General features: G+C 37.5%; 1 protein-coding gene across 8 annotated transcripts in view; it reads right to left on the bottom strand.

Moving 5' to 3' along the window:
* BLTP1 (bridge-like lipid transfer protein family member 1) overlaps positions 1-22318 on the bottom strand; it is a 130037-nt gene that overhangs the window by 38977 nt on the left and 68742 nt on the right. For 5 of the 8 annotated variants that reach the window (XM_063135896.1, XM_063135898.1, XM_063135899.1 and 2 more), the window contains exons 43-60: positions 20940-21098; positions 20120-20295; positions 19237-19412; positions 17809-18515; positions 15831-16076; positions 14309-14402; positions 12279-12329; positions 9880-10086; positions 9499-9737; positions 9065-9309; positions 8618-8723; positions 7375-7472; positions 6390-6575; positions 5572-5740; positions 5019-5230; positions 4323-4382; positions 3517-3715; positions 3117-3176 (exon numbers count right to left, since the gene is read on the bottom strand). In XM_063135896.1, coding sequence (XP_062991966.1) covers positions 3117-3176; positions 3517-3715; positions 4323-4382; positions 5019-5230; positions 5572-5740; positions 6390-6575; positions 7375-7472; positions 8618-8723; positions 9065-9309; positions 9499-9737; positions 9880-10086; positions 12279-12329; positions 14309-14402; positions 15831-16076; positions 17809-18515; positions 19237-19412; positions 20120-20295; positions 20940-21098 — 3390 coding nt within the window. The remainder of the gene's footprint in view (positions 1-3116; positions 3177-3516; positions 3716-4322; positions 4383-5018; positions 5231-5571; positions 5741-6389; positions 6576-7374; positions 7473-8617; positions 8724-9064; positions 9310-9498; positions 9738-9879; positions 10087-12278; positions 12330-14308; positions 14403-15830; positions 16077-17808; positions 18516-19236; positions 19413-20119; positions 20296-20939; positions 21099-22318) is intronic. The other 3 variants (XM_063135903.1, XM_063135904.1, XM_063135897.1) reach the window with 2 other exon arrangements.

Raw genomic sequence — 22318 nt, 5'->3', positions numbered from 1 at the left:
AGGTGTATGTGCCAATTTTATCATGTCCAATAAAATAATGTGGCTTTTCCAACTTGCTGTCTTGCATATCTGAGCCAAGCTTAAGGCCAAGATGGCCACTGATCTAGCTGAGTGTGCTGTAGCATGGAGAGGTTTGGGGAGATGTGATGCCTGATATGCCAGAAATATGCAAACTTTTAACCATCTAGCTAATGTGGACCAGGACACTTTTTGTCTATAGCTTTTGGATGAAAGGATATGAATAAAGAATTGTATTGTCTAAAGGACTGGATACATTTAAGGTATATTTTTGCTATTCTGTGTGCGTCCACAATTTGTGCTGATCCCTATCCTGTGGGTAAGAGGGATTAGAACAGAAGGAGGGTAGGACCAGCTCCTGAAACCTATGAAAAAAGTGTTAACTTTTGGGATGAACGTCAGATCTGTCATGAAGATCACAGTGTGTGCGTTTTAAGGTGATGAGCCCTTTACTTACTGAAAGAGCTGGTATTTCTGATACTCTGTGTGCAGAAGTAATGGCTACCAGGAATAAGAATTTTTGAGACAATATTTTAAGTGGTATGGATTTAAGTGGTTCAAAAGGAGCTTTTGTTAATACTGAGAGGACCACATGTAGGCTCCACAATGGGAATCTGTGAATTGAGGCTCCCCAAAGGCTTAATGGAGGGTATCTTGGTTTTGATAGAACCAAAGAGCTAGCTGATATTAGCAAGGTGCTGACTTTTAGGCCCAAGTCAAGGCCTGCTTGGATGAAGAGGAAAAGTTCTCTGATGCCTGCTGTTTGGGTGTTGATCTTTTTTCTCCTGCACCACCTAGAGAAAGCCTTCCAGGTGGTATCGTATGTGCATGATGTAGATTCGTTGCAGAATGCTAGCAGGGTATTTATAACAGATAGCCCAGTTTGGAATAGATGGATCTTTCAATGTGGCTAATCAAAGCCATTCTGGATCTGGGTGAAGAACTGGGCCCTGGGATAGGAGATCTGGGTTCTGAAGGGGGAACCATGGGCCTTGATGTGCCAGGTATAGGAGTTTGGAGAGCCATAGTCGGCATTGCCAGAATGGGACTATCAAGAGGACTGTCACCTGTTTCTGTCTGATCTTTTGAAGCACCCTTAAAAGGATCAAGATTGGTGGAAAGGAGAAAAGTCTATTCTTTGGCCAACTTAGTTTCGGTGTCTATTCCTTCTCATCTAGAAGAGTGGAATGTATATGTTGTTGGCTCAGGTAGTGTCCTGTTGATATGCTAGATTTCACTCTGCCAAGGCTAGATTCCACTCTGCCAAGCTGCTGAAACTTGTCTTCTCTATGAAGTGAACAAGATTTGGATCCTCCTTGGCGATTAATGTGCAACTTTGGCACACCACTGTCTGTCCTTATGAGAATATGTGAATATTGGATGTAGTGCAAGAGGTGCTTCAGGCACAAATGTTTTGCTCTGAATTATAGCCAATTGTTCCTGTGTTTCTTTTCTAATGGCTGCCATTTCTCTTGGGCTATGTGGTTGCTGCAGTATGGTCCCCATCTCTCGAGGCTGGTGTCTGTAATTAGTGTGAGGTTGCATAGTTTGTAGAATGGTGTGCTAGTTTGAAGGTTTGGGAAGCAATGCCACCCAAGTAGAAGAGTTTTGAGTTGGTGAGTAAGATGGATTATTGTAAGCCTATGCGGCAGGGTCTTGCTATTTACTGTTTTACTCCGTACAGCACCATGTACATTGATGGTGCTATATATATATATAAATAAATAAATAAATAAATAAATAATGTCCCTTCCTGGCAATCTGGGACTGAAAGAGTAGTAGTAGCCATTGTAAGGAGTCAGAATACAGTCCAGAACATGGAATAATGCCAAGGCAGAAGATTATAAGACCCATCTGGAGACAGACAAGACCCTTTGTAGGATCAAATACTGCTCTGAGGTGGAGTAGAGATTATGTTGGTGTAAACTTGATCTTTTTCCTGTTTATGATCAATTCCTGCAGATGGAGACATTTAGGGAATGATCCAGTGAAGCTTTGTAACTGGAGAGGGACCAGATGAGGTTGTCCAGGTATGGGTAGATGCGTACTCCTTTTAGGTGTAGATCAGTCACCAGGATACCATGATCATGGCAAAGACATGGGGTGCTGAGGTTAGGCAAAGGGCATGGTTTTGTATTGAAGGTGCTGGCAAAGTACAGGAAACACCTGTGATGTCAGGAGATTGGAATATGGAGATAAATTTTCCATGTGAAAATGTCTCTGTAGAGTTGTTTGAGATCCAATATGGCTCCCCATCTCCCATCTTTTTTGTCATCCAACTCCGTTATGACTGGATTGGAGCTTTACTGCTCCATTTCAGCAAGACTCAGCAGGGGCATGAGCCAGCAAGCTGGTTATCTCAGAGCCAATCACATTGGAGTTGTCAGCGAAAATCTGCTCCTTGTGGGAGGTGAGGAAGCTCATGCTCTGTTTTATGACTATCCTTACATGAGTCACCTTGGAGCTTGATTTCTTTGCCAGTCAAGACATAATAAAGAGTGAAAAAGGTGCAGCAGAAGAAATGGACACTAAAATAACTTTTTGTTGTTTCTTTAAAGGAGAAGCTAGAAAAGGTTGGAAGTTACAGGTAAGAAAATAATCATTTTTATAGTCAGAAGAATGGTACTAATTATAGAAGTAACTTCTTTTTAAGGAGGAGAGATTATTATTATTATTATTATTATTTATTTATATAGCACCATCAATGTACATGGGATGGGATGTACATGGGATGAGATGGGATGAGACGCTGGGATGAACTGGCAAGGAGGAGCCTGGGACTAATAGAGTTCTTGCAACCTGCCACATGGTTCCTGCTTTTCCCTGGGCAATAGGGGGAATTAACCCATCGTAGGAACCTAGAGAATAACCGAATACTAAAATGTACTGAGACATTCTATAATCTCTTCATTTATTGGTTAAGACAAAAAATGCCAGGTTAAAGCTTGTTCTTGGGTATGTTTGTTGAATTAAAGACTCAAATGGGATGACAACAGCACCCTTAGACTAAAAAGTTGCTCTGGAAGAAGATTCTGTTAAGGAAAAAAACTATGAGAAACTGTGTGTCAGCATAGATAAGTAGTTTAAATAAATCATACCTGCAGCTGCTTGTCCTGTTGTCCTTGAACACACCTCATAGGTGCCATCTGGAACTACACCTAAGGGGGGGGAATAGAGTGGACTTACATCAAAGGTTTTTATTGTGAAAATACTGAATCATTAATGTATTGATTATGCTTCTTTTTCATGCTTTAGAAAAATAAATTAATAAATTATTTTTTTATGAATTGTTATATGGATAAATTCTCATTAATTCTGAATTCCTAGTTCTGTATTATTCTGTATAGGAAAGTCATTTTTCTATAGGACTTTAAGCACTTTAAGTACAGGAAGTGTAATGTGTATCTCAGCAAGAAGTTGAAACACAACTTTTTCCCGTTATGAAACTCCTGGAAATTTCAGGATTAGCAGTGGCCAAGACAATGAGGAAATGCTTACAAGCATTCATGACTAGATCTCCTCGAACTTCTGGCTTCCAGTCATCCCAGCTTGTTTCAAAACCATCCGCAAAACGGATACAGAAGTTTTTAAAATGACCTTTGCTGACCAGAGACTCTGAAGAGCAGGCAGTAATTAAAGTACTTTCAATAGTCAAGACTAATGCGGAGCCAGTGTCCAGATCAGCTGTGTGATTAGTCTACAAAAAAGCAAAACAACCACTGTAGCAAAGTCTGTCTATTTCAGGAACAAGATCTTTGTTTTGTTTTTACAGTTCTGAGTACGGTTTCTCCCACATACTTCTCTTTTCTACTTTGCCCTTAAGAAGTTCATACATATACACCCAGAGAAACTTATCAAATATTACTATAGAATAAATGGTTTTCAACCAACAACTAGCTACCTAGAATTTCTGTTAAGACCATTGCTAGAGCAAATGTACCATTTTCCTTATGGATGTCTTGGCCTAATCTATTTTAAATCTTTCTTCTTTACCTTTAGGGTTTTACCAAAAATGGCACCATTTCTTAATGCTAGTTATTTCTCTTCCCAGTATATAGCATAATCTAGTTTTACAAAACATATTTTCCCAAGGATAAAACTGCTTTAAGCGACAGTTTTAACAAGCTAGCACCTATCTAGAAGCTGGAGTGCAGCAGAAATCTGAAAAAAGCAGTTTACGTTTCAGAACTCATGGGAGTATAGGAAACATCTAAGTCACTCACTTTCAGTTACATTCTATTAAACATGGGGGGGGGGAAATAAGCTCATCAGGTGTTGTGATTGATATAACACTTATTACTTACACAGTAATTCTGTTTTTCTTTCTGTCCCCCAAAATTAATCTTGGGCCCCTGCCTCTGAATCTGTACCAATATTAAAAGCATTACATTCATACGTTTGGTTATTGCTTTTAAAATACCTCAAAATATAACAAGATATGTATTGTACTCAAAATTCTGTGACACCCAAATCTTAGCTCCAGCTGCATTACACAATCCAATTTACTGAACACATCCTAAAACCTAATTTCAGCAATAAAATTGGACATTATCAATTATTACACTAATGCTTTTTCTGGTTTCATAACATTAAAATGACATGCCTTGCAGCTTATTTTAGCCTACATCAATTTAATGGCAATATATTAAACTATATATTGTCTTTTGTGCAAAAGGTTTTAAGAGGTATATATCTTAACATTGCATCTTTCACGGACAAGGAGTAGTATCCAATATTAGTCTAATTTAAGTCACATTAATTTCAATGGGTCTATTATAAGTAGAACTAATATTGGATACAAAATTGCTGAATCCTTTCCCCCCAATAATAGAACTCACAGTAGTTTTCTAAGCTCATTTGTACAAAATACACAACGTTCACATTTTTAGTTTTTAAAAGTAGCAAGTTCTCATAGTATAGTGTAACTGCAACATGAAAACTTTGTCAGGCAAACAAATTACTACTTCAATAAAATGTGTCATTCTTATTTCCTTCAATACCTGTGGTGTGTTTGTGATGGGCAAGCAAATTCCCAAGTCATTAACCGTTAGCTGGAGGAAGAGCGTCCCAAAAGCTTGAGCAGACGTCTGCTGGATTCCAGGTAACATATCAACTATTTCCTTTGTAGCCATATGAATATCTTTATTCAAGGCCATTCTCTGTTCATTCCAGTTGTCATAAGCAGCCTTGTAGTTCAGCCAGAAAAGCACAGCTTTGCATAAGAAAAAAAAGTTTTTTACTATTTTAAAACAAAACAATTCAGAGAATCATCTCGAGTTCAGCTATAGTTGTGCCTTATCTCAGTTACTGAAAAGCTAGGAACATACACCTTTTTCAGTCATACTCTACATCCGGAGTACAAAATTATTATTATTATTTATTATTATTATTTATTTATATAGCACCATCAATGTACTATGACAAGGGACCAAAGCAAGTAAGGTTCCTGCAACTGGCCTTTTAATTCAAAATAATACTTTCCCCTGCCTAAACATTTATTAAGTGTGGACTTGCATTTTGATAAAACAAAAATAGACACAAGTGCATTAGTACCTCTATCAAAGGCCACAGGTTGAGCAAAAACAATTGGTCTGTTCAACGTAATGAGCACAGCTTCTCGATCTGATGAACCACTGATTTCCTCTCTAAGGGCGTTTCTTAATCCAATTCTGGTTTTAAAGTAAGCTACTTGATGGAAATCTGATCCAGCTTCTTCATAAACCTTAAAACATTCCAAACATATCAAAAGTTAGGATACCGTACAACAAGAGACCAACCGTGACACCAAAGAAACATAGTGTGCAGATTCCCACATCACGCGACCCCACCCTGCGAATAAGTCACAGTGGGTTGTTTGTTTGTGGAACAAACCCTGGTACACCAAACAAGCGAGCTTGCCATGGCTGCTTCTCCTCCCTCCTTCCCCTTCATTCCTCCAGCAGGCTCCAGCATGTATCCCAGGGGACTTTGCGGCAAAACCCGTCTTGTCTCCTGCCCCCTGCTCCAACCACTACTCCTTTTAATTTCTTGGCTTCTATTTTTTTCCAGTGCCACAAAAATGTGCAACTGGGGTTGCTTTTCGTTCACTGGCTCTTTTTACAACAACAAAAAAGGTCCTTAAAAAGTGCAATTAAGGCTGCATTTTTTATTTGTTCTTTGTTGGTCTTTTGCAGGTGCGCTCTAACAGCTGTCAGATCTGTGGAGACTTGTCTCGTCAATTTCTTTGTCTGTTTCAGCTGTCAAAGGGAGCAGGGAAGGTGTGAAAGTACCATAGAAGGAAACTGACAAGACAAAGTTGCATATCTGCTGTTGGGGGAGGGAGGAAGAATATTGAGAACCAGAATATGTCACTAGAAGGGTGTAAAACTCACCTGATGTTTAACAATTTGTCCTAATGCCAGATTTAAGTCCACTTGGCATTTACCAAAGAGTTTCAGGTAGCTGGTACTACCAGGCATTGCTTTGGTTTGTATTCTATTTGAGAGCTCCAGTTCTATCAATCCCGTTTCAAATCGTACAGCCCTCATTGATGGTGTTGTGGCAGTAACCTGGATACCCTAAAGAAGAAAGGGAAAGTTGTTTAAGATGGGCCTCAGCAGTCTCTCAAACACATTTTATAAAGGTCTTCTGCTTTCAAAGCAGATTACAAGAAAAGTAATCATTCTTTTGCTTGTTCCTTTAGTTTAGAAAACATTTTAGAAACACACAACACAAGGACAATTTGCTACTTGATGATCCTTCTTAGAGAGAAAAGGAGATGACAGATCTTCACAACTTCTTGTAATCCTTGATTTTCCTAAATTGGACAGAGGGATATTTGGGGATTAAACATGAACAGAATAAAAACAGGGCTTGAATAGAGGCTTGGAACCTTTTAAAAGCAGCACAATGGGGATCTGCTACCCTGTTGAGAAGCAGGAAAGATATGGAAAGATGACAATGGGCCTCTACAGTCACCATATTAAGCCATGGTTAGGCTGCTAACTCCTTTGCAGCAAATGGTTAGTAAGTATATTAAAACTGTGGTTATGTAGCCACCATGGTTAGGAATGGTTCACATGACACACTAAGTCATGGTTCATATGACACACTAAGCCATAATGTTTAGCTCAAAATGCTTAATCACGATGGCTTAACATGTTATCTGAATAGGGTCAAAGAAACACCATGAAACTAATGAGAACTAATGAGTGTAATATCTGGACATAATTCAATTGTTGACCCACAGAGATCTTGGAAGATGTAAGTGAGATGCTGACAGGTGGCTTAAAATAGATTTCTTGTATAATCTTAATTATTGATTTTACAGTTTTAAAACATTACCACTGACAATTGGTATTAAGCAAATAGAAGTACCTTAAATTGCAGACTCAAAGAGTAGAGGAGAATCTTTGGCTTTTCTCCATCAGTTGTTCCATCATGTTCATTCCAAAGAGGAATAGGTTGCTCCCCTCCTGCAAATATTTTTTTAAAAAACACAGTTTCAGAATTTTACAAAGAATTCATTTTCATATATTTTATCCCTAAAATAAAATTGTGTATTCTATATAACCTATCCAGCACATCCCTCTTTAAGAACCAAACTACACATGATGCCGGAGACCTCCAGAGATCCAACATTTATTTTTTAAAAAACTTAAAATTAGCTGCACGGGGGAGGGAAATTGGCTGGGGCTCAGCGAGGGTTAAAAAAAAAGATACCTTTCCCATCATTTCACTGTCTAACCATCACTGCACACCCTGATCAAGTTCCTGCTCTTCCTTCAACTCAACTGATTTTAAGTTTGGGATTTTTCTATACATTTTTAACTACTGGAAGATCAGATTATAGATTTGCCATTAAATAACTTTATGTTCTGAAGTAAAGGATTATGGAATCTTCAAAAGAGTGTGGTACTAGTTACTAACAAAACGAAACAAAAGCCCATAAGTGATTAGATAGCACCAGAATTGAACATACTTTGTCTTCATAGTAGTCCAACACATTCAAAATACTCTAGCACACATTGACTTGTCCTATGGAGTCACTGGAGCTATGCCACAGCACACCAATTATTTGTGTCCTTGACTCACAAAAACAACTGTAGCAACAAATATTTGTATCATCTGTCCAGTAACAACTGACATTTGGGGAGTGAAACATAAAATTATTTAACAACATTAAATAATATTCAAGAAAAATTATTCAAGAAAAAGGGTTGTATTGAATTCTATTTAGTCTATTAAGGATTCAATTCTATACCTGCAATTTATGTCTTAGACACATCTAGGATTTCACTGTAAGACTAAAAAAAGTGTTTATTTCTTTGCCCTAACCCAATGCCAGTCATTATGATTTGCAAAAACACTTTTTGACTAGATCCATTAATTATCAGTAATGCCTGCTCTTGTCTGCACAGCAATATGAAAATATTACAACCAACATTTTATTTATTTATTTATTTATTACATTTCTATACCGTCCAATAGCCGGAGCTCTCTGGGTGGTTTTTGGTATAAAAGAGATTATTTCAGCATTTATGTAACATAAATATAAGGAAGCAACATTAGTGTTAACTTGGAGAATTGTTTAGTAAAATTTTAAAACCATTAAGGTTACCTGAGACTTTCTGTATTACTTCATTGACCTCTTTCATAAATACTTTCTGCACAAAAACCAAATGGTTCAAAAGGTCTGTTGTCAGATTATGTTCAAAGGACCCAACCTGGAAGAAGAAAAGAAAAACAATTATAATTCAATAATTAAAGATTAAGAAAGACTTGAAGCAGATAATGGCAAAATGTAAATCTTATTCTTCAGCTAAGAGAATTTCCCCAACTATATATTCAAGATACATATATTGAAGATATAATATGGTAACACATGTTTCTGTCCCCAAAATCTGAACAGAGGATGCTACATGCACAACTATGCTTCAGCCACCCTGAAGTTATAATCAGAAAAATGAATATTTCTATGTACAGATGTAAGATGTAAATATACATATCTAATATGCAAACTTAAATGAAGGTTTTGAGACAATAAAGGCAGACTTTAAATACAAACCTCAGCTACACAACGCAAATAGTTTCCCTGGAGATAATAGCCCTGCTTAGCGGGCAGTTCATCTATACTCCATATGTGATCTGAATAGGTATCATGTTCTTCCATGATGTATTTGCCTGACATCGTGACAGGGGGAAGGTTAAGACTGGCTGAGGGAGGGATGGTAGACATATCAGTGGCAGAGACTTTGGAAGTGAACCGCAACTTGTGATTTGGCAGCTCAAATGTAAACCTTGTTTGTGCACCTGTGAAAGAAAAAGATTTAATGTAAAAAAATCCATTGGGCTTGTCCAAACTTTGGAGTGTACTTGAAGGAGATTCTTCAATCCCAGTCAAATGTATTAAAAGTAGAATTATGAGTGATCAGGAACCTAATGCTATTCCCTTTTTCCCCCCATAAGAAACTTTTACGAAGTTCCATGAAATAATGTTACCTGTCATTCCATGACTTCTCATTCTTCCCATCTTGTACTCGGCTTTTAAGGATGGCAAGAGTGCTGCTCCTATAGCAATTCCATCAATCATGGCACTGAATTTAAGAACTATGGGCTTCTTTTCCAAACCTTCCGGCAGCTGTGGAAACTCATTTGTTTCAATAGGTGTCTGATTGACACTTGTAGGTGTCTTTTCTGCAGGCAATGGTGTTGCAGTATCTTCTTTTGCAGGCTGTGAACTATTTATACAAAATATGCAAACCAGTTATCAGATACTATAAATGCTGTAAAATATAAAACATTAGCTTGATCAAACAAATTTAGTTCAAGCTAGATAACAAAGGTCTCCAGATGGCTAAATATAACAACTACAATACTCACGTTGTAGTTGGCTGTCTGATGAGGTCAGAGATCTGTTTTGAAAGCTGATGAGAACTGCGCACCATCATACTATGAAGTGTAGCTGGGTGCTGAGGAATATTGATGCTAATAGCACCTACTTTGAAGACTGCAGCATTATTTGTTTTCAACCCCCTTTGGGCACTATAAAGAGCCTGTGATTTGGCAATGCTACATTTCACCACAGTTCTAAGAAGAAACAAAGAACTTGTTTATATGGTTTAAAAATAATTTTAAAATATTTTAAAGTAGCAAACATAAGAAGTGCCATGCTGGATCAGACCAAGGGTCCATCTAGTCCAGCACTCTGTTCACACAGTGGCCAACCAGCCATCGGCCAGGGATGAACAAGAAGGACATGGTGCAACAGCACCCTCCCACCCATGTTCTCCAGCAACTGGTGCACACAGGTTTATTGCCTTGAATACTGGAGATAACGCACAACCATCAGGGCTAGTAGCCATTGATAGCCTTTGCATCCAGGAATTTATCCAACCCCCTTTTGAAGTTATCCAGATTGGTGGCCATCACTACATCTTGTGGTAGTGAATTCCATAATTTAACTACGCACTGTGTGAAGAAGTACTTCCTTTTATTTGTCCTGGATCAGTTTTATGGGATGACTCCGGCTTGTAACATTTTGAGAGAGGGAGAAAAATGCCTTCCGGTCCACATTCTCCATATCATGCATAATTTTGTACACCTCTATCATGTCTCCCCTTTTTTCCAAGCTAAACAATCCTAGTTGATGTAACCTTCCCTCGTAGGGGAGATGCTCCAGCCCCTTAATAATTTTAGTTTGGCATCTCTAGTGAATTATCTTACACCACAAATAAATCTATTAGCAATTTAAGGAAACATATACAGATGTGCCTAATTTGTGAAATGAGATATACCGTATTTCTTCGATTCTAGGACACACTTTTTCCCCATATAAACATCTCTAAAAACGGGGTGCATCTTAGAATCGCGAGTGCGATTATTATTCTTGGAATAAAAGCTTTTTTTCTGTTGGTGGTACTGAAATTAGTGTGCGTCTTACAATCGATGGTGTCTTACAATCAAAGAAATATGGTACAAGATTTCCAGTTTATGAAAATCATGCTTGTCTAACTAAAAAGCCTCGAGTTATATGCTGGTAGAAAAGGGCAGTCTACACATTGGCATTACACTACAAGTAGCTTATGCTAGTGTAATATAATTTACATTAGCCCAAGTGCTAAATAGGATTTTATCTAGCAAAATTAAACATTGTTTATACTCAATACTTGTCTATTAAAGTGGACATTTCCCCTACACTTGTCATTCCAAGGCCTACAATCAGAATTTCGTATGTTCACAAGTATTGTGAACTGCAGCTTTTATATTGAATTAAGTCCTAAAGATTTCACTAAAATTTACTTCCACGTAAATGTGCTTAGGATTGTGACCTTAATTGAAATAGCTCATCTTGTACTACCTTGTTTAGAGACTTCTTGAATAGGCGAAAGAATAACCTGATCCTTCCATACCAACGTTGTTCAGTTTTCAGTGTTTGATTTAAACAAGTTTTTCCTGGTTGAAAGCCCAGCCACAGTTTTATTGATATAATTGCTATATTTTAAATATCTCTGTATTTGTATTTTGATAATTTTATTGCTGTTGTTCAACTGTTTAGGAATTTTTTAGTTATAGAGCAGACCATAAATATTAAGTCTAGTACCTCAAAACCCCAGTACAACTGTGAGGACAATACTCAGCCCACCATCATGGCTTCAAGATCGAGAGGAGAACTAAAGTTGTTACACTCGCCAGAGTGGGAGCACTTGCAGCAAACAGAATTGTGGACCCTTGACAATTTAGCTAATTTTAACCTTTGGTTTTAAACAACTCAGCCCCATAACACATACATCTTGCTGTTCTCATGGAGCCATTCCTAACATGTCAACATAGTGCAGGGGTACATAACCCAGTGCCCTCAAGATGTTTTGGACTACAACTCATATAATGCCTCATCATTGGCTATGCTGACTGGGGCTGATGGGAGTTGTAGTGCAAAACATCTGGAGGGCACCATATTTACAGACTTTATTTAAACTCTATAGTTAAAGCCTAATCGTCATATTACAACCTATATTAGTGACTGCAGAAAGATCATGCCTGATTAAGATCTGGAAGAAAACCTTTAGTGCATAACTACATTATGTAATTGATTAAAACGGGTAAACAAATATTTAGCACAAAGCTTTTCTAATATAGGCCAACTAATATCCTACAATCAACCATATTTCATTTTAACTATAATTAAGGAGCAGCTGGGTAAAATTAAAGGCAATAAAACACATTTTAACTATACTACAAGTAGTGTTAACTGCAATCCATTTAAACATAATGCGACATACAGAAATTCTTGTTTGGCTGTGCTTGTTGGTGATGTAGGGAAATCCTCCAGTCTACAGGTGAAGATTGGAAGAAAGTAAGAAAACAAAGCAAAATAAAGAAGAAAAAAACAGTCATGCAGAAGAATTAGTCAGATATTTGCAACCCACAATATGATAAATTGCTTGAAAATATTAATATTTAAGCAGAGACATCTTGCAAGTATGGCGGCTGAAAGGAAGCAACTCTCTCTCAAGAGCCTAACCATTCATTTCTGTGCAGTTCATATTTCTAACTGCTCAAAGGGGATGTGTACAGAGCTACTCTCTCCCCAATTAAATGGGGAAGTCCATCCTAAACAATCCTAAGCCTCTTGCACCCACTGGAGCATAACTATCAACCGAAACAATAACCTTACACGTTTAAGGAACAATTAATTGCTTCCAGTTTAAGAACATAAGAACAGCCATGCTGGATGAGACCAAGGTCCATCTATTTCAGCATTTTGTTCATACAGCAGCCAATCAACGGCCTGCAAGACACCCACAAATAAGACATGACTGCAATTGCACCCTCCTGGTCATGTTCCTCAGCAACTGGTGTACCTAGGCACAATGACTCTGATACTGCCATCCGGATATAGCCATCAGGACCAGTAGCCACTACTAGCCTTATTCCTGTTAATCAGACTTTTATAAGAACATAAAAATTTAGCTACTTTTTAAGATAGAAAGTAGCAGCTGACAAACCCTTTTCTGTTAAATTCATGTTTGTCTACAAAATTATTTGATTATCACCTGGAAGTTTGTTGGTACTAATACTATATCTGAAAAATTAAGATTCCATTATTTGATATTGTGCAAGAAATAGAACAGTATTTCAGCGCAAATTGGTTTCTATGGACTCTCGAACAGTTAATTGTTTTCACAGCCACAACACCATAGTGAGTGTTATATAGGTAGTTCTGAAAAACCATGTGAAAGTGAACTTTATTACCCAAAATGTTTGCAGTGTCCTGCTATTCTAACTTAAGTGTTTAAATGAAAGAAAAATAATCATGCACTTTGAAGTGACCAGCGGAAAAGTGGATATATTGGGCAAAACATTCAATGTATTAAAACAAATATGTCCACCTTTTGTGCATTAACATCAGATGAACTACACCAGAGAACAATTATAAAAAATGAAATAATTAGTATCATGCAACAAAGGAGCTTAGAATTTGCCTTAAAAAGTTACGTGTATAAAGAGCTCACAATAAAATAAAAACTGCTGTTCTAAAAAGTACTGTAAGTGTAGTGGATCTCCCAGGGTAGAATTATAGATGGTAAAATTAATACTAAGGACATACATTTGCATATGTCATGAAATTCTTGATCAGTTGCTAAAAAATTAGTGATCATAACATGTCCATTGGTAGAAAAGGGACAGGAAAAGCAGCAATAGACTGAAATGTGAAGATTTGGGTTAAAAGCAATCAAGCTGCAAAGAAAACAGAAAAAAGGCAAGATACTTAAGTACATCCATCTAGGCTTATGATGATGACTGAATTACAATATTTTAATGATTGTTTCAAATCCTGTTGTAAAAAAACAGGCTTAACAAGGTAACCTATGGGATTCTATCCTTGAATTAATTGTTCATTAATACTATGCAATTTTTTATTTATTATTATTTAATATTTTTCTTCTCTGATTATTATTTATTTGTACAGACATGCCTAAAGGTAAGATAGAAGTATACACGAAAGGCATTTCTTTTTCATCATCTCGACACATTTAGCTTTCTTACATATCCTTGAAATTCGGTTAATTTAAATTTATTTTAAAAAGTGGCCTGGAACCTATTATATCACAGGTAGGTAGAAAGTAGATTTCCAGATGTTTAGGACTTCAATTCCCAGCATTCCTGACTATTAGCCATGCTGGCAGCAGCTTCTGAAAGCTGAAGTCTAAAACACTTGGAAATCTACCTTCTGGTTTATTCTGTTGGGACAGAACTGTTACCTCCCACTATAAACACAGGTTCAAGTATAATTTTATTTTATACTCACTGGATATTTGGTGTGATCCCTTCCAGAAGAACAATATTAACACCACCTATATGAGCAGTAGCACATGTCTCTGTCATCTTTTGATGAAGTACATCTTTAAACAGAAAAAAAATATGTGCAAAATGATATATTATTTGCATGTTTACTTGTGACTGGAAAGACAACAGGCAAAGCACAGCAAAGTAGTTACATTAAACTGCTATCAAGTATTTACTGTAATCATTCTGGAGCAGACTAAACCACCTGGAAATATTTAATGCTGAAGTTTGATGATGAGTATTGTCATTTAATGTAGGCTAATTTAACACACTATTTCCACTTAGTATTGATTAATTTAATTATATTTATATTCCACTTTTCCTCCAAGAAGCTTAAGGTAGTGTGCACTATTCACCCGAGCTTTATGGAGGATATTCCTCACCTTGGGATGATACCTGCTCAGGGTCCACTTCTAAATTGTTTCTCCAAGGCAGTTGGGATGGGTTAGAGCTCTTAAGAACCCAACTTTTCAGCACTTGACACTGGGTGGTGGTGTAGGTCTGTCTAATCCTTGGAAGGATTAGACAGACCCTAATCCTTGGAAGGATTAGACAGCATTATTGCTCTAATACATTATTGCTCTAATACATCCCAAGTGAGAAATGCCCAGTGTGGCTCAGGAGAAAGCAGAAATTGTCTTGCTGTTCTCATCGTGGAAGGCATTCCACCCACTTATTTTCTTCTAACAGGATTAGTTTTAAGTTTAGACGCTTCTGCCATATATGTGGAGGGGGGTAAAAAGGGCCTCCCAGAGATGTCCAATATTCCAGTTCTCTGACCTATATATTTTCTCTTTGTATAAGCAGCTCACAGTTCATTCAAGTTACAAGTTGCAGCTATTGCTGATGGAAGTGTTCCAGAGATGGATTGTAGGGCTGTCTTGCTCTTCCAGTCTGTTCTGGGGAACAAGACAGCTCCTCTGCTTGGCCAAGCAATTTAGAAGTGGATCCTGTGTATTTGCTCTAGGAGGATGTGCCATCCCGAAATGAGGAATACCCTCTGTGATGCTCAGTGACGTTTTCCATTTTCTCTCTGTCCTCATTTTATCCTTACAACAACCCTGTAGATGTAGGTTAGGCTGAGAGTTGATGACTGGTCCAAGGTCACCCCCCAAGTTTCCCAGCTAAGTGCGGATTTGAACCCAGGTCTCCTCAGTTCTACTTTAACACTGCACCACAATGTCTTTTCTCTGTTAGGATAAACTAAACACAAGAATCTTTGTACATTTCAGTAATTAAGAATAGCACTGTCAAAAATGGTCTGGTCCATCTTATTATAGTATATAGACAGACAATTTATTTATTTATTTATTTATTACATTTTTATACCGCCCAATAGCCGAAACTCTCTGGGCGGTTCACAAAAATTAAAATCATGAAGAGAATAAAAACAACCAACAATTAAAAAAACACAAATACAAAATACAATATAAAAACCTTTATTTATGTCAAAACAAATGTTTCTATTTAGAGAATCCCCCTACCTTTCATTTTTTCTTTGAGTGTAAAACTTCCATGAATCCTTTTCAGTTCAGATTCCATTGTAAGCCCACCAATATCTGCTTCAAGATGAGTACGATTTACCATGCCTATACCAAAGACTATCAGGGTCACGTGCTGAGGTTCAGATATGACCAAACTGCGTTTCCTCTGTGTTCTACTCAAGCTGCTGTTATCCTGCTCATTCTCAAATGCAACCCTACATGCAGGTTCAGTAGGACTTCGAACACCTACAAGAAATATACACTAAATCAAGAAAAAATGATACAGCCTAGAATCTACTGCTACTAGGGAAGATCTTGCAACCATTCTCTGATGAATTCAAATCTGATGTTCTACTACATAGTAAGCATTTACATACTAAGGCCTTATATCTTTGTAAACTATTAAATCCTAGAGTCACATTTATATCATCAAAATATTTTTTAAAATATCTGTGGGGAAAAAAAATGTGCTACAGAAAAAGACTATTAAATGAAATATATTTTCATCACGTAAGTTCAGACAGAGCCACTATCACAAATTATAATACTGTTAATCAGATGAAAACTGGGATGTTATAACTGGCTACTAGTAGATGGCACATTTCTAATCATGACGTAAGCATTTCTTTCTCCTCTCTGCTCCCTCTGCTCATCATTTGTACTCCCGGCTTAATAGAACACATCCTGGTTTCAAACCACAGTTTTCCATGACAGCTAAGCCCTCTGCAGGCATTCTTTCTCCCATGTTGAATTCACATGTGAGGAAACGAGCAGTCCAGCCTCAACCCCCACCGTCATCACATCTGTACCCCTGTATGCATGGGAGAGGGGCAGTTTCGCTAGTTGGAATAGGAGAGCCTCCTGTAATCCTGGAAGCTCTTAATAAGAATCCTGGAAAATCAGGGTTCTTTTTTAAAAAAAACATCACCAACAAAGACATCACATATAATACATACAAACAAAGGTATACATGAAACAACCACACTTACAATAAAAACATTTAAGGGCAAGATTAAAGTACATTTTAGCCCTCTTCATGCCAAAAATGCCAACTAATTTCTTAATTACCATTTATACATCAATAAAATTCAGTTCTTTCTTATGATTTATCTGAGACTCATACATTGGATTCCCATGGATACAAGAGGCTCCCCTGTTCAGACGGTCATCCTCTGCTTGTATAAGTCAATGGATATGACAATGCCGGGGGGTGGGCTGGGGTGGGCTGGCACCCCCCTCTTCTCACATGTACATTCAACATGGGAGGAAGAACACCTTAAAAGCGCTCTACAAATGGTAATTTGAGCAAGCCCTCCAAACTAGGACTGCAAACCATGGTTTGATCCTGGTTGGCATGAGCCCATTGCTCATTCCTGATCAGGAATGTGACACCTGAATTCAGCCAGTATTAGCGGCCATTATGGCTACATGTCTGAATCTCGATTCAACTGATTTCCCAAATACTATAAACAATCTTCTAAACATGACAATGATACAAATTATCATTCATAATTTCATATATACTTTTATGAAAAATCATGAAGTTTACCAAGGGTGCAATGCTATGGGATGCACCCTGGCTACTCAGAAGCCTCAGAACTCAGAGATTTATGAGTATCCAATGCAGAGCAAGAGCCACTTTGCTGTCTACGGGACATAGGATTGCTCTCTAAGTCTACGATTATAAAATTTTAGCCTATGGTTTTGGTGTCCAGTTAGAATAACAATGCATCATTCATTTACAAAGCAAAGCCTTTCCTGGACAACTGCAGCAGTGCAATTTTGCATTGTCTCTTGTAAGTTCAAAACCTATTTCTTTATAACCTTCTATTTCTTTATAAAGCCCTATCTTATTCTTACTCTCTGTTACATTCAGTTTCCTTAAATGGCATGTTCTATGTACTACTAGAACTAAATAAATCTTAATTGTATAACTAGCTAAGAAATATTGCAGGGCAACTTTCCAAAACCCTCTTACCTGCTGGATAAAATGTTTCTGAAGATTTTTCTAAAATCCCTGTTGGATCTGAGATAAGAGAATAGAAGTTCAACAGTTTATACATGTTCTGCCAACACTCAGCAGAAGGTTCACTCTGTTCTGACACTGTAATTGAATCTGAGTCATCCATATGAATGGTCACGTGATCAACAACATCCTTTGAACCTTTCCTGGAAACTTTAGAAGTTCTTCTTTCGGATCTCCCAAGCGAATTTTTGTTTCGAGTTTCTTTTTTATTATTCTCATTGTTCGATCGTTTGTTTTTTGCATTGTTTACTCTGTTGACACCATTGAGGCTCCCTCGGGAGCTGCGACTGAAGTCAGAAGAACGAAAGTCTCTGTGTTTCCGGGTTTTAAAGGTGGGTGTGGGAGAAGCTGAACCAGCTGTGTATCTACTGAGTTTGATGTCCGTTTGTGTAGCTTTGATATCATCTATCATGGTACTAAACTGGTGAATAAGGCGGACTAGTGCCATATCTACATGCTGGCTTATAGACTGACATGAGATTGTAAAATTGCAGTGAAAGGTGCTATAATGACGTTTGTTAAAGTCATGAAATGCAAGGGCATTGGTGGAATTTTGAGGTGTAGACACTGACTTCTCCATTATAACAGCACTGATGCTGAACGTTTCCAACATTAATGCTGGTTTGAATTCAAGTGGAGGCATACTGACTGCTCCTTGCCTAAGAAAGAAAAATAAAGGTTTAAAAATACTCTAAATTATTTTAACTTTGTGCATCAGCTAAACATTAACATCAATCCGTTCTTGTATATTTCCTTCACATTTATCACAACAAATGTGATGTATACCACAACACATTTACTGTACATATTTACTGCACAATAGTCCTGAGATCTTTAGCCTACTCAACAATAGAAGACTATAAATCATAATTTTCATTCTAAAATTTTATCATTCAGCATGAATGTAACTAAGGGATAATTCTCATAAATAAATTGACATGACAAAAATGAGGAATGAGTGGCTTATAATGGGTTCACCCTGGGCTGTACATGGCCTAATGCACCACCAAAGTATCATCTAAGATTGTTCTGAAAGTAAAATAACAAATAAAGGTAATCACTGTATTAATTCTCCCCAAGTTTAGATCTACTCAATCCACATCTCACCCATTTGTTCATAAGAATCAACCTAAATGCAAAACCATTTAAGCAATTAAAACTATATGCACAAGGTAACATTTCATGCCATCCCAACTTCACTTCCAACTTGTTTGTCTCTCATATCTCCAAGTCATAATTTTCTTGAAGAAGAATTAAGTAATTTCTGACTTCTTGTGGAGGAAAAAAGAAAATAAAAAACGGACAAATATTCTGGAGTGATTACTCAACGGTTTGATTCTCTTTAATACCAAACACATTCTTGGAACCTTAGCACCATACCTTCGTGCCCTTTTGCTTCTTCTCTCTTTTGCTGTATCCGAATCAACTATGTCTGCCCGAAGGCAATCCAGGGTCCCTGAGAATGAAAGATGCTCTCCAAAGTACATCCTGTAGCATAACGGTACTACATCCTGAGACTGAATCCCCGTGTGGCTCAGAAGAGGTTTGAAAACAACCTATTAAAAATAAAGCCAAGTTTATATCTATTAAATTGCTTGACATCTGTAGAAAACATAATTAAAATCTTGAAGATCCTTCCAATATTTTTATTACTATTATTATTATTATTATTTATTTATATAGCACCATCAATGTACATGGTGCTGTACAGAGTAAAACAGTAAATAGCAAGACTCTGCCGCATAGGCTTACAATCTAATAAAATCATAGTAAAACAATAAGGAGGGGAAGAGAATGCAAACAGGCACAGGGTAGGGTAAGCAGGCACAGGGTAGGGTAAAACTAACAGTATAAAGTCAGAACAACATCAAGTTTTAAAAGCTTTAGGAAAAAGAAAAGTTTTTAGTTGAGCTTTGGAGTAAAAATTTAACATCATTCTAAAAAAGCTAGATTTTATAGCTAGATTGTTATTTTTAATGTATCAATTACTAACTCTTTGCAGAACTGAGAATAATGATTTTAACTGTATCACCTGCCTTGAGTTTGGGAGGGCAGTTTATCATTACATTCAAAGGATTCTCATTTCATTAAGCAAAGCTGGTGAATTAGATTCAGAGATATTTTCCTTTGTGGACTAGGATATTGGAACTTCTTATAAAGTTACCACTGTTGGATTCTTGGTGGCACCTAATATAACTTCTTTCTTTTGTTAGATAAACAGCTAATTCCAGTTTATCCTCCAGTTTTAAAGACAAACACTTACCTGGGCATCTGCAAGTTGAACAGCAGGGAATCCCTGGTTACCTTCCTCAATACCAGCAATGTCATCTTGACTAGTACTGTGCTGTGAATGTGTTCCGTCCAATGTGTTCTGATCACTAGACAATACTGTATTGAAGTCAGAAGCTGAAGGTATAGTTGGAAGATTTGGGGCCGCACCTACAAAATAATTCTTGTATTATTTCTGTGCTAGCATACTTAGTCCTAATATATGGGGCCTGTTAAGCTTCCTGAGAAAGAAGAGAACTTAAATTCAAGTGTAGGAGGAAAAACCTTTTGCATTATATTACCAATTTCAGCTGGTATATCATCCACTCACACAGAAGGAACAACTAGAGTATGAAAATGATCAGCTGTGAGCTGGGTTCTGGTTGGTGAAAACTACTTGAAATTTTTAAGAAAGTTGGTAAAATGGCTGATCCATCTTCTTAAAAGTCAAATGCCTGAACCCGCTGTTCTGGCTTTATACCAAAGTGTTTCATGAACTGTGGTCTTGGCAGTACCCCCATGTTCACAGGCGGAATACCTTTGAAAACCAGATGTGGGAGGGCAGACAATGAGAGATGCCCTACTTCCAGACTTTCTGAAAGCATCTGGCTTGTCCCTTTTAAAAAGAGGATACTGAACAAGATGGATCCTTGGACTGATCCAGAAGGACATTTTATCTTAAGTGGTTTGAGTATAGCAGTTCACGCTTTAAGTTTTTTTCTGACTCAATTAGCAACTGAGGTAGTAGCGTACTTGAAAAAAGGTGACGACTTACAGCTATAATATTAAAGCAAACACTGAATTTAAATCAATACCTGTTGGGAGACTATTGTGTCCAGATTTGGTGATGGGAGATTCTTGAATCGCACCTCCTCTGTTGCCCACAGCATTTGACATCCAGTTATAGAAACTCACAGATGATGGCTCCGATAATAAAGGATGCTCAGATAACATTTCAGTGGGCATAGCATTCACTACGTGAGTATAAAAAAACAACAACCAACTACTACATGCACATAAAACTAGTGTGGCAAAAAAATAAGACTTTTAACAGTCCCAGTCTGCCCATACTTCTCACTAAGCTAAGGGTCCTTCATTTCTGAGTTTAAGGGCACCCCTTCATCAATATGTCCTACTCTGATGACAGTATTTGTCCCCCCTGCCCCCCTCCCCAATTTCTTCACTATTAATGTTCTCTGTTCTTGAACAGGCCTTTTGCTGCAAGCTAGTGTGCTTAAAACTAGCTAAAAAATTTTTAAAAAAATTAAAATATTTATTAAACTCTATTTAACAAAGCAGTTTAAAAAAATTAAAAATATATATAAAAACATACAAGTCAGACAGCGTTTCTAATAAATACACAAACACGATTTCTGTAGATGCCGAACCGAGCCTGTTTCCTTCAATTTACTGTGGTCAGAGGAAGATTTGTTAAACCAGAGTTGGATGCCACATCTGTACCATTGATGTAATCGAGAAAAGGAGACCATATTTCATTGAATGGGTCATAGCTAAGTTGGCCCGACGAGACTCTGCGGTGGTAGGTTAATTTTTCAGAGCAGGCTATATCCCACACTTTCCCTTTCCATCCAGTGAGTGTGGGGCCCTTCGGATCCTTCCAATGTTCGGCGATTTCTAAATGAGCTGCCGTAAGGAGGATAAATACCAATCCTTTATAGATAAGGGAGGGGTTTAGAGCATTGGGCAGGGACAGCAGGGCCAGGCTTGGTTCTGGCAAGATTTTACTTACATATGTGGTGGGAGTGTAAGGCCCTGAAGCAGTTCTGGGAAACTATCTTCAATATAATTTCTAAGGCCACTGATCAGATAATCTTGCTAGCTAAAACATTTTGTCTACACAGTTTTTGTTAATAAAAAGAAAGGCAGTACGACTATTCTTTTTCAGCCACTAGTGTGTTGCAATGGATTGCCACTGAATTACTATTAGGTTGGTTTTCTAGCAGAACAGACGGTCCTACAACATTGGGGTGGTGGTGGAAGAATTTAGTATTTACTTAGCTATATATCCTCCCTCTTACATGTCCAGCAGATAGCGGCCCAATCACCAGGGCAGATTTCCTCTCTATCCACCAGAAGGCAGGTTCTTTGAAGGAAGAGTTGTGTGAGGGAAATGACTTAGCAGGCACTTTCCACTTCTTAGACTGTTACTACTGACACAACAGTATATCACCCC

This window comes from Elgaria multicarinata, chromosome 10, assembly GCF_023053635.1.
Source record: "Elgaria multicarinata webbii isolate HBS135686 ecotype San Diego chromosome 10, rElgMul1.1.pri, whole genome shotgun sequence".
Classification (NCBI taxonomy): domain Eukaryota; kingdom Metazoa; phylum Chordata; class Lepidosauria; order Squamata; family Anguidae; genus Elgaria; species Elgaria multicarinata.
This window is presented reverse-complemented; position numbering and strand designations above follow the sequence as displayed.